The 12,854-nt window shown below is 35.5% G+C and overlaps 1 protein-coding gene across 3 annotated transcripts in view; it reads left to right on the top strand.

Annotated features, from left to right (window-relative positions):
- RYR3 (ryanodine receptor 3) overlaps positions 1-12,854 on the top strand; it is a 477,864-nt gene that overhangs the window by 380,824 nt on the left and 84,186 nt on the right. For all 3 annotated transcript variants that reach the window (XM_067558027.1, XM_067558029.1, XM_067558028.1), the window contains 4 exons: positions 2,419-2,506; positions 2,615-2,707; positions 11,547-11,717; positions 12,217-12,276. In XM_067558027.1, the coding sequence (XP_067414128.1) occupies positions 2,419-2,506; positions 2,615-2,707; positions 11,547-11,717; positions 12,217-12,276 (412 nt within the window). The remainder of the gene's footprint in view (positions 1-2,418; positions 2,507-2,614; positions 2,708-11,546; positions 11,718-12,216; positions 12,277-12,854) is intronic.

Here is a 12,854-nt window from a genome sequence, read left to right as displayed (position 1 = left end):
ACCAGTTCCAGCCCCCTTTACCTCTTCATATTTCCCTGTTCCACATTCCTCTTCCTGCCCTCCCAGTCCTGTCCACACAGCTCACAGTCCCAGTGTCGTTAGCCAATGAGTCCAAGTGTTCTTGCCAGCCAGTCCCAGCCTCACAAGATTCCTAGTCCCAGCCTTGTCTTTTCCCTCCCCTCTTTGTCCATCTTTTGTCCCCCCTGCATTCAACCCACTCTCTGGATGCCGTCAGGTGGGTCACTGAGAGCACGAGAGAGAGAGGCGCCCTGCTCCTTTCCAGTGCTCAGCCTCAGCCCAGCCCAGAGCAGCGGGGAGCAGCCATTACAAGGAAAGTCTGGCTTTGCCCCTGTAGACCTTGGCTGGAGCATGCTCAGCTACTCTGTGGAGTGATGTATGCATAATCTGGTCAACACAAGGGGCTGGGAGGGGATGAAGCATGTTGAGTTGCTTTGTGGGGAGGGTGCATGCACAGTCTGGTCAGCACTAGGGCCAGTGAGAGGCTTTATCATTCTCAGTAAGGATGAATCTTCTGAGATTTTAGCTGCTAATGTCAAAGAAGTATCTACTGAGCATGTGCAAATTGATTTTTCAGAGGTTTATAACTTGGCCAAATTTGGCTGAATTTTCATCCTTGCCAACTTTAAAATCCCTGTTCCAAAATTTGTGATTAGATTTATTCAAACCAAAGGTCACATGAGGAAAAAAACCATATTTTCCCTTAACCTCATTCTCAGACATGGTTGGAACTGTTTTGGTTGAAATTTTTGTTTTGGCAAAAAAATTCAGCCTGAGGCAGACACCCAGCATGGAAAATTGCAACCTGAACTGTTAAAGTTTTTAAGAATTATAAGCAATTGAAAACAGGGTCTAACAACAGGAGGGTTGTGCAGTCTTATTCATAGATAGCACTGCCAGCCCTGGCTATAATACTGTTGTCTCTAGAAATGGGAGCTACTGAAAAATCCATTCCTGGAAAGCAGTTGCATGTGCACAGTCAGCGCTTAACACAAACTAAAACCCAAAACAAAATTGAGTTTGGAAGTGCAGAAGATGAAATTGTGCCCTTGAAGGAGTTGCATGTTTAAAACTGAGGGATGGGTTTGGCTGCATAGGAGTTATCCTCTGAATGAAATGTTCCGAAAGAGTACTTCCAAAATATTAGGTGTAAAAATCAAGCATAAATTATTTCTGTGCCGACTAATTTTTTCTAGAACTATTTCTAGTGCAGAGAACAAACTTTTCTTTTGTTTATTATCTTCTCTGGTTTCTCCTAGGACATTCCACAGTAGTAATGGAGGCAGATAGGCTCCCAACCATTCTCCATCTCTGGCAATTTTTAAATCAAGATTGATGTGTTTTTAAAAGATATGCTCCAGTTCAAAACAAATTATTTTGGGGCAGTTCTATGGCCTGTGTTACACAGGCAATGAGACTATGTTCACAATGGTCCCTTCTGGCCTGTGTCTACACTACAGGGGCACAAGTACAACACTGTAGCTGTGCCACTGTAGCGCTGTAGTGTAGATGCTTCTCACAACAGGAGGTTTTCTGTCAATGTATGTAATCCACCTCTCTGAGAGGTGGAATTCTTCCATCAATCTAGCTGACTCGACAGTGGGGGTTAGGTTGACCTAACTACATTGCACAAATGTTTCAGGTCTGAACTGAATAGCTAGGTTGACCCAAGTTTTATGTGTAGACCAGCCCTATTAATCTATGAACCAAACAGTGTCTTATTGTCTAGACATTTTCAAAACCATAGTAACCTAAGGAAATTGCTGTTCTTTATTGATCTTTTCTACTAGAAGTTTTATTTTTAGAGCACTGAAAATTATCCCCCTCTGCAGTGCCAGTTTTGGCCTGTGAAGATCTAGAATCGTGTTCTAGAACCTTTCGTGAAAAGTAGAGAATGGGCCAAGTAACAAAGTACGCAGAAGAAAAAGATTTTAAAACATCTTTCTCCCAATTCATGATATTTTGAAGGTGAACAAGTGAATATCATGGAGCCAGCATACCCATTCAGCTGCAAAGATGATCAGAGCAGGTTATGTGAACGTAAAGTCTGTGTAGCTGTTTTAAACAAAACATCTAAAGCTTAAATCAGAAATACTCAACTTCTATTTAGTTGTAGTGGGTGAATTGCATGCAGTTTATAAAACACATGCCCATTTAGGCCATGAACCATCTTCCATTGCAGTCTGAGATTCTTTCTAGAGTTGAATGAACCCTTTATACTTTGAGGGAATAGTGATTCATGACAGACAAAGAGATGCTGCATTAGTACTTAAAAAGTTTGAGTGCTCCTTCACTTCATTCTAAAATTAGCAACACAAATAAAATCAGTTAATCAAATACTATAATAATATTTATGTGCAGTTAATTCTTATTGTAAACATCCCTTGTTTTTATTTTCAGACCAAACTGGCTCAAGAAACCAGATGCAGATTCTGATGAACTCTTCCAAATGGTAGCTGAAGTTTTTATTCTGTGGTGTAAATCACATGTAAGATGCCATTTCTCATTTCTTAACTTCCAGTGTTTTGTATTTGTAAATATAAATGCGGCATACACAAGCTTCATGCCTTCAACATTTTAGTGATTTTTGTTTTAGAACTTCAAGAGAGAAGAACAAAATTTTGTGATTCAGAATGAAATCAACAATTTGGCATTTTTAACAGGAGACAGCAAGAGCAAGATGTCTAAAGTAAGTTAATAAAAATTTTAAGATCAATTAAACCTGAATCATGTTTTTAACTTTGTTTAATATTTAGTCAAAATAGCTCTGAAAATATAACCAGATTGCTGGTTCTGTACTGACAGAGCACACAAAAATGTAGTTGCTTCTTGATGATAAATATAAAGCAGCTTTCTGTGCAGAAACTAGTTATACTTATCACATTTTATGATTAAATGTTTGCTGAATAAGCATGGAACTAAACCAATTAAGATACATTTGCAAAAAGCATTAGAAAGATTACATGTACAAAAGAATGTTTATCTTAAAAGCAGCAATGTGGCCTTTTTAGTACATTACAAATTCAATATTGTGTGAAAATTATGCAAGGAAACATTTATAGCCTTTTCTCTCTCCCCTGAAGTCAGTAGGTGTTTTGCCATTTACTGTAATAGAGCAGGATGGGCTCATCTTCTGCATATGTCTATATACAGTATATACAATATATATATATATATATTGCCTTGTTGCTTTTTACTGACATCTCTTTTATTCGTTTTTGTAACGTGGCCAGATACCACGGTGATGCCTGCAAAATATATTTTGATATACCTGTGACAGAAAATTCATGGTAGTGTAGCTTAAAGGTTTCATTGGCATGAGCTGTGGGAGGTCTCAGTACTCAACTGCAAACCCATAAGTGAATTGCACAGATTAATTCCAGACTAGTGCTGGTGAAACCTTCATGCCACAAAACACCACACTGCATTTTATATATGTCACAAATTTACCGAAAACCTCTTTTAAAATGTTCTAGAGAGGTTTTAAAAAAAATGTATGTGGGCTTGTGATGCTTTTGCAAGGTGACCTGAACCACAAGCCACTATGTTACCCCTCTGCGTCAGCAAGAGAAAGCTTTGCTGGAGATTAGACTGTGTGTCAGCTCCCTGCCACACCAGTCTGTCTGCCTCACCAGCAAACTCCTTGTGACTCTGCCAGTCTCAACCTTGCCTTGCAGGTAACATTCAGTGAATTCCAGGTCTCAAATCCCCTGGAAGAGCATTCCTTTGCAGTAACCAGCCACACTTTACTTGAATACACAGCATTGAGATGACTGTATGGTAAAACCAAAAATAAGTTTATTAATAAAGAAAAGATATTTAAGTGATACTAAACAAGGATAATAGAAACAGAAAGTGATTAGAAATAAAACAAAAATAGAACACACATTCTAGTGTCCACAGTTTAACAGATTACAGTGCTGGTCTCACGCAATTTCTCAGTTACAATCAGTTCTCAGTGTCCTCAACCCACATGGCTAGGGGATCCACCTTTCCAAGATTCAAAGAACACTTGTGGTGGTACAGTGGGTAACACACGGTGGCTTACGGGTCTGGATGCTTTGAGAGAGTGTCTCAGGATTATTTTTAATATCTTTCTACCTAGACTCCCTTAGTTACTATGAGTCCAACTTCAGAGGACACAATGAGAGAAAAAGTTTATACCTCTAATCTTTTTTTAAAAATCTCTGAAAGTTGCATGTAAGTTCTTTCCTAAACATAAAAATGTCATAAATTTAAAATTCAGCATCTTGGGACCTACTAGCACCAAAAATAAATTTGTCCCCAAATGGAAAGTTTGGACTGTCAAGATACCAGACTTAGTACTTGTTCCTGACTAAGGAGGTACCCACCCTGGGCCTCGGAGCAGTGTCATTTAGAGAGGAAATTCCACATTTGGAGGAAGGAATGAAACATTTTCGTGGGAAGCTCATTTTTATTTTATTTTATTTTATTTTATTTATTAAAAAGCAGCTACCTTAAGCCACTTAAGGGATTTGAAATATTAGTATGATCCTGAATGGTATCACTACAGCTATGTGAGGGGAGAGTGTGCATATGGATGGATGGTTGGATGGATGGATGGATGAACACACATACTAATACTAATATATATTTATATATCATATATAATTTTGTATATAAATTATATATTAGAAATGAACTAAGGAGGCAGTTATTGGGGCTGAATTAACTCCAGATTAAGTTTAGAATAGCATTTGGGGCTTTGTTTTAAAGCCAAATTAAGGCTCTGGTTTCGTTTTGATATCGCCAAAGTGTTTTAATTGTTCCTGTGATATTTTATCCTGAAAAAAACTGAAATTATATGAAATGTCTTCCATCTAGAATAGGGGAAATGTCACAAGAACTATTGTTCTCAGGGAACTTCCAGTCACATCTGAATCACAAAACAGAAAATACATGCTACCTGTTGTTGGTTCCAGTCCAGGATCAAAATCATAGGAATTCAAAACCAAATAAACAGCCACACAAAATTAGCAGAGGTTTGGATTTGGGATTAAAGTTTTGCCCATCTCTCATTTATTATTTTTATATAAAATAGATGTAATTTATATGTAAATGTGTACACATGCTCAGAGCTATATGTGTGTGTATATATATAGGTGTGAGAGTGAGTCTTTCGATATGAATGCAGTGCATACAAAAGTATAGGTAGATATGGGAGTACAGTGCTTCTGTGAATTGTGAATGGTTATCACTAATGTATGAACATAAATAATGAATTATACTGTTCCTGGTTAAATATTTTATTTATATGGTACAATATCTGCAGGAGTGATTGCAGAGCAACAATGGTTTAGGTAGGCATTTGTTTTGTGATGAGTAAAATATCACATGATATATCGCCTGTGGCACCATTTTAAGCATTTTTTAACACATCATTCATGACTGGAAAATTAACAATGTTTCTTAGCACACTTTGTATGCATTCAGTATTATTGCTAAAATAAGTGAACATTTTGATAGGAAACTGATGTAATGTTTTAAATGTGGGAAAACGATAAATTCCATCAGTTTTTAAATTTGGTTGCTTGGTTGTTATAAGACTCAATTAAACAGTAGAGTAAATTATATGACAAGATTTCCTTTTCAAAATGCAGCTCATTTTAATATTAAACTTAATGTAAGCAGTATTTTGATATCAAGGAGATCAAAACTTTCCACTTTCTTACTATTTCATTGTTCATCATATTATATTTAGCACTGGAATTTAGATCTACTATTTATTAATCATGACAATGTATAAATAAGTGTGTGTGTGCTATATGAACATACAGTAAATATTATTAATATAAATGTTCAATATATTGGCCCAAATTGTCTCCTGTGATGTGACTGTTTCATGGCGTGCTACTGGCAGATGCTGGACTTAATGTCAGTGCATCTGGTAACTGAGTATCCTCTGGTGGTATAGAGCTAGTGTAGAGGCTCTTACAGCAGCTTGCTTCCTGACTGATAGTGTACAGGCCATGACTAGGGTAAGAATAGGTCTGGCTGGGGTTTCTTAGTGCCTCGGAGATCCGCCATCTGCTGCATTGATACCTTAACAGTGCAAGACAGAGCAGCTTGCATGTTGCTCTAAGTTATTCCAGGGCCTGGCCTGGTGCACAGTCAGTCAATAAACAGGAGAGCACAAAAGTGGCTTTATTCATTTCCCCCCCATTTCTGAACTCTGTTGTGTGCTCCTGAATGGTAGCCAGAGTTCTGGGCAATTATCTATAATATATGTGATTATACTTATGTATAATGTATATATATATAAAATAGGAAGAAAATGGAAGGAGATTATCTTTTTACTGTATGAAGAAAGAATATAGACTATGTAGTGGGTAAAGTTTAAATATCAGATTTATCTACAATTTCTAATAGATGGCTCTATTACAATCCAAAAAATTGATAGAATGCCTATTGTATATTTTGACTATACAATATTGGTTGTTAATCTTTATTAAGAAAAATGTATTTAAAGCTGAGCAAGTTTTTTAATTTTTCTTTTCTGAAAAAATGGCAGCAGATTGCTCGGAGGGGAATGGTAAGTTAGAGAATATTCAGTCTGAGAAAGACTGGTTACTTGGACTGCATCGAAATAACAAATTTGTTACAAAGAAAGTGTTGAAATAGATTATTTAAACACATTCCACTCCACTAATGTATTATTTTTCCAGACTTCCTTAGGTTTGTTGATAATGTAGCAGATTTTATAAAGATATAAGTATTCCATATTGTGTTTTACACATGATCTATATAAAGGCCCACACATACACCTGTGCATGTATGTAATTTATGCCTACGTGTGTAACGTGTATAAAAGCAATTTTTTGAGTTTGAGTGTCTAAAGTTATGTATTTAAATCCATATGTAGGTACCTTAGTTAGTAACTTCATTTTCAAGGTTACTGAGTATCTACAGCTCCTCCTGAAGCCCACATTATAAAACTTGCATCTTGATTTTTAAAAAGTGTTTTGTTAGGTCCGTTGTAGAGGTCTGAGGCAGTCATGGAATTCAGGCTTACATTATTACACAACCCTAAATTTCAGGAGTGGATGGATCCAGAATTTTGGATTTCATGCTATTTCGTGTTTTGTTGAGGATTTTTTAATCTCATCTCCTTGAATCTACTCAATTTCTTAGATTATGTTTCCATGAATTAGTAAATTGTTTGGAATTATGTAATAAATCATGAGTGGATCACTGTAATAGTCACGAATGAAATAGAATTAACTTCACTGGTTCACTTACCATTTATTATATATCTACTATGCCATGTCTCAGAGCAAGTAAGGGCCTTATTCTTCTTATTCAGATAAAATTCCCATTGAAGATGTTCCCATTTGCCAGAGTAAGGTGTTCAAGACCCTAAAGGGTTAAACATTTAATTTAACTTGTAGTTGTTCAGAGTTGTAGAAATGATCATATGTTTCCAACTATTACGTATACATATATAAGGAAAAAAAGACGTGTATAATCTTAGCTAAGTTTCAGTCCTTCAAGGCCCAAAATGAGAGACTTTGCGCTTAAGGTGTGACAAGGACACAAAGAAAACCAAAAATAATTGAGGGAGGAAGCTTAAAATAATGTAAAGTACTTTTCTTAAACCTGGACACAGTTTTCTATTACATTATTTTCGCATGCTGAGACAAACGCTCCTCAGTTGACTGTTGATTAAATGAGTTTGCAGATAGATGTTTAATTCTGATTACGAATATTTGATATTTATGTTATTTTGTTAATTTTGCATGGCATCCTGATATCATGACTTTGAGCAACAAATAATTTCTTCTATAAATAAAATAAATTTCTGGTGTCAATTTTTATGGTTAAACAGAGATTTTAAAAAACTAAATGTATATGTGAGAGGTAAATTTGAGTCTAAAATGAACAACATTTCTCATATTGAGGTACAGTTGAGAGCTATGAGGCATGACTTTTGCGCTCTTTAATGATGTATAAGAAGTTGGAATATCCTGTTATAAAATAAAAATACTACTTTTGTAAATAAAATGCTATATCTGGTTGCATATTTACTGTGAGGTTTATTTTTCACTTTGATCATAAGAATAATTTTCTTACAATCAAGTTTTGATTTAAAAATAATAATAATAAAAGGAAAATTATACTGCTGATGACTGAAAGATTCTTCACTGTTGGAGTGTTCAGAGTCCCAAGCCACTCCTTCTGTGTATTAAATTAGAGAAACTTAGAATTTAGCAAACGGATGCTGTGACTTATTGGATGTATCCACATCTGATACAGCAGTCACTGGGACTAATTAGTATGTCATGCATTTGACAAATAGCAACTGATAAATTTAAAAGATAGATTATTTGCTAGGAATAAGCTCAGTATAGTAAATCATTACTTCACTAAGACCACATTTAACAATACACTCACAGACTTGTGTTGTTCTAGCTGCAGACTTGTTTTAGTTACTTTCCGGATGATGTAGACTATGTTTATTACTAACTTGTAAAACTTTCATCGTTTCATCTCTTTTACTTACTTTTTTCCTTGTATTTTTCTTTCATACAGGCCATGCAAGTAAAGGTACAGGTCAAAGTGCATGATGTGTCTTTATGTTTTAGTTTTAGAGATGGCCAGTCTCTAAGCATTCTTTCCATTAATCATAGCAGTGGCGTCACAAAAGGAAGGCATAGGCTCCATTCCTGATAAATTTCCATATTGCAAAACTGGCCATATTTGATCAGATCAGCTGATTTCCCCCCTTAAAAGGCCCAGATGCTCCTTTCATGTAAAAATTTATTCCATTACATTACTTATTAATTTTTAAGGTCTGCATTCTACTTCTGCTGCCTTCTGCCTTCTGTTACCTTGTTTAATATGTTGAATCACTCATCATGAGAGCATTTTCTAAGTACACCTATAGGAAACATACCATATTTGGTTTGTGACTTTCTAAGACAAATATAAGGGTGAAATATTGTGTCAGTAGTAACCCCCACCCCCACCCCACCCTCTACCCACTGATGCATAGAAGGATTGCATGAGGTGTTGTAAATTTAGTCCTCCCAAAAACTAAAAACACCTCCTTGTTGTGTGGCTGGGTGGGTGCTTTTTACCTATGTATTCTATTCAGAGATTCCCTACTCCCCAGTGAGCTATGCTTAGTTCACCTTCCTTTGCATCTTTCAAATGACGTTTCTGAAGTGAAGTTGTACTTTATATCATTTGACCTCAGGATTGAGGTCCTAGGCACTAATAATACAGATAATAAATAAATATATAATAATAATTATAAACTTAATAATAATATTGTCAACCTCGCCACATAAAGAAGTGTGGGCTTTATCAGCACTCCAGGGGAAAAACCTGACAATTTTGAAAGAGTCATGAATGTTTACACCAATGTCCTGACTAGCTTTGGCAGTAATATTCTGCCTACATGAATTCCCCCTGCATCATAATTATATATGGCGTTCTTCCAGTTCTGTTGACCAGTCCTTCTCCCATTGACATCTATGGGCATATTTCCATTAGCATCAGCAGGCGTAAGGCCTTAAATTGTTAACAGTATAGAGTCCATGTGTGCTGTTAAACAACAGGTGCATTTCACTCCAGAAGTGACAGAAAAAAATGTCTTTTATCATTGAGAACAATTTGGACAAAATATACCCAATTTATCATGTCTCACACATATCTAGTGAAGGCATTTTTTATTGATGTAGATATCTATCGCTATAGAGGGAGGCATTGTTATTCTATCACAGATAGTGCACATTTCTCTGCATAGCTCTACTTGCATATTTACCAGCAGGAGTTAGTGTTACCTGCAGTGCCTTTTAGGAAGGCAGAAGTCTGGTGGCAAAGGCAGAATGGGTCACCTCTTCACCATTTTCAAATGTATTGATTTTAAGTGTGTTTATGTTACGCTCACACACCTTCCAGTCACAAACACAACTGAAAATAAATAACCTTTGATGGGCAAAATATCACTCCCAAGAATAGAGGTGAGAAAAAGATATGGCTTCCTCTTCTTAAGCTGCCTCCCTTATTTAAGAGGCATAGTGACGCCACTGGGTCCTAGTGATACATTGTGGCATTTGTTTGTCTGCTACCAAAGTAGAGTACGAATAATGTCATTATAAATGTAGTGCCATTACATCAATGCTACTATAGAAAACTTTTTCTAAGGCACTTCCAAAAGCAAAGCTTTGAGGCAAAATACTCTCTTTCAGCTGTTAGTTCCTTAAGAAAGGCAACCACATCCACTTTGTATACCCTCTGAATTGCTAAACACTTAACCTAAGTAGCACTGCCTACATATACAGTGGTCACCATTTGAAAGACAGCAGACCAAAATTTACTACACACTGGAATATGGATTCCTAACATTTTCCTCTCTTCTTATAGTAGATTTTGTCTCTCGTAGCTGTGTAGTAATGACTGGCAAATGGCCTCTACTGTATCTTTACATGTAACTGTACAATATAATATACACACAATAGGCATTAGCATTTCATTACAGAGGGAAGAGGATGTGGACGGCTAAGTAAGCATCAGCTCTTTGAAGCTTTTTTTATGCTGAAGGTCCAATCTTGAGTTCTAATCTTTGGCAAAACTCCCTTTGAGTTCAATGGGAGTTTAGTCCAGATTTGGAATTCAGGATTGAGCCATTTATGTTGTTGTGGTCATTGTCGTTGTTTACCATAAGCTCATTAACCGTATGGGTCTGTTTTATGATAAACAATGCTGTTGCTAAGAGTTTTAATTTGCTATCTTAAGCCAAAGAAGAAATGTTTTTTTTTGTTTTATTTTAAATAAAATTCCACATTGTCTAGTATGGATAGACAGACCAAATGTTATTCTATTTGTTCACTTCTCTTTCCCAGGACTTCCTTTCTCTTGTACCTTCGGTGACCAAAGCTGCTGATGGTTTAGTCTGATATCATTTCAGAATTGCTTACATGACAACCCAGCCAACACAGTCTGGTTTTACAGCTGCATCACTTCCTTAATGTTTGGTTGCATTGAATTCCATGCCTTTTAGATTGTAATCTTTCTCAAGCAGCAGCAATGCAGATTAGCCCCATCCATGTATGTAGGACTAAGACCTTGGAAAATCTTGTCTAGAATAATTCTTAACAAAAACTTAATGAACAAGAATTGAATTGTCTCTTTAAAAATACAAACAAGTAGTGTCTTATAACTATGAATCAGTTTTTAGTTATATGTACATGTCTGATTCAAGACATGTGTAAGACCCAGAAGTTATAGTTACATGTATGCACTTATATACAAAACTAAGTTAGTATTATGAAAATAATGAGTATTATCACATTATGCATAGCAAGAAGTATTTTTTTTACATTTTCTACACAAACCATACAGTTCACTGTTATTTTACTGTTTCTAACTATTCAAAATATAGCTACGTCAATTACTGTAGTCTGGCTGGACCATGAACAGTGAGGAATCATTTTCTATATCAGGAAAGGGTGTAATTTGCGGTTAACTATGTAATCAGTTACCTATGGATCTTTTACTTGTAGTCCGGAGGACAAGACCAAGAGCGAAAGAAATTGAAGCGTAGAGGGGATTTGTATTCAATACAGACGTCCTTGATTGTTGCTGCACTTAAAAAGATGCTTCCTATTGGTTTGAATATGTGCACTCCTGGAGATCAAGAGCTGATTTCTTTGGCTAAGATTAGATACAGTCATGTAAGTCTAAATTTTACAATAATTTTCAAAATAGTGAAGCTGAACTTTAAAGCCAAATTTTGAAACATAAATGCCTAAACTATTGCTGCAAATTAAATATTTCAGTCTGTCGTAGGATAATTATACCTGCAAAACACACATTTACAAGGCATAAAATGTGTGGAGATGTGCAAACAACTTCCAATTTTACCACACAATCTCCCCTAACCTTCCACATATGTATGCTTTTAGGACTAAATCCTGAGAGATTTTTAACAGACACTTAACTGTCCTCAGAATCTGGCCTATGTTTTATGGCCACAATTTAAGCATGTCTTTCTTTGAACATTGACCCCAAATATTTTTCCCAACTATATGTGGAATTAAAAAAAACCAAAACAATATGTTATGTTGCAGTACTCTGAATTAGTATCTTCTATATTTTGGATTTATCTCATACAAATGTTTTTATAAGATAAATCTCAAACAGAAATAAAACACATTTGTATTTTTTCCACAGAGGGACACAGATGAGGAAGTCAAAGAACATTTACGTAACAACTTGCATTTGCAGGAGAAGGTAATATTAAGAAAAAAATCCTATTTAAATGAGATATAACTCTGGTGTAGGCTAAAATTTTTAAATATGCGGTTTGCACTTGCGTGTCATGTTTCCATAATGAAAATTTTAAAAATAATTTCTGTCCACTTTTTTCTATCAAATCACTTTTTTCAGCTTTGCTTGGTTTTTAGAATTCAGTGAGTTCAGTAAAACACAATAAATTTGAAGAAAATCTGTTTTTTAGATTTAAAACTATAACTGTTTAAAATCAATGAATCCTTGGACCCCTTATCTCATTTTAGTGTTAATAAAAACAAAATTGCTTCAATTTGCTGTTTTTAACTTGACTCTCCTCTACTCCACCCCAAATTATGTTTCTTTGACTACTTTTGCACTTTAAATTGAACTAAGTTGTTAAAAAATGAATACACTGGTTGAAAATTATCTAAAGCCTTAGATCAGGTTAAATAATTTAGAGTTTTTAAAAACTTAGTAAAGTTTGCAGTGCTTAAGCAACTTGATACTTAAATTGGTTTAAACATTTCATGAAACAGTTCATGGGCAAGGATGGCACCAAAATAGGGTCCCATGTACTC

This window comes from Emydura macquarii, unplaced genomic scaffold (assembly GCF_026122565.2).
Source record: "Emydura macquarii macquarii isolate MOO-44397 ecotype Brisbane River unplaced genomic scaffold, CSIRO-AGI_Emac_v2 contig_1876, whole genome shotgun sequence".
Taxonomy (NCBI): Eukaryota; Metazoa; Chordata; order Testudines; family Chelidae; genus Emydura; species Emydura macquarii.
The sequence above is the reverse complement of the archived record's forward strand: the minus strand, read 5'-3'. Positions and strand labels throughout refer to the sequence as shown.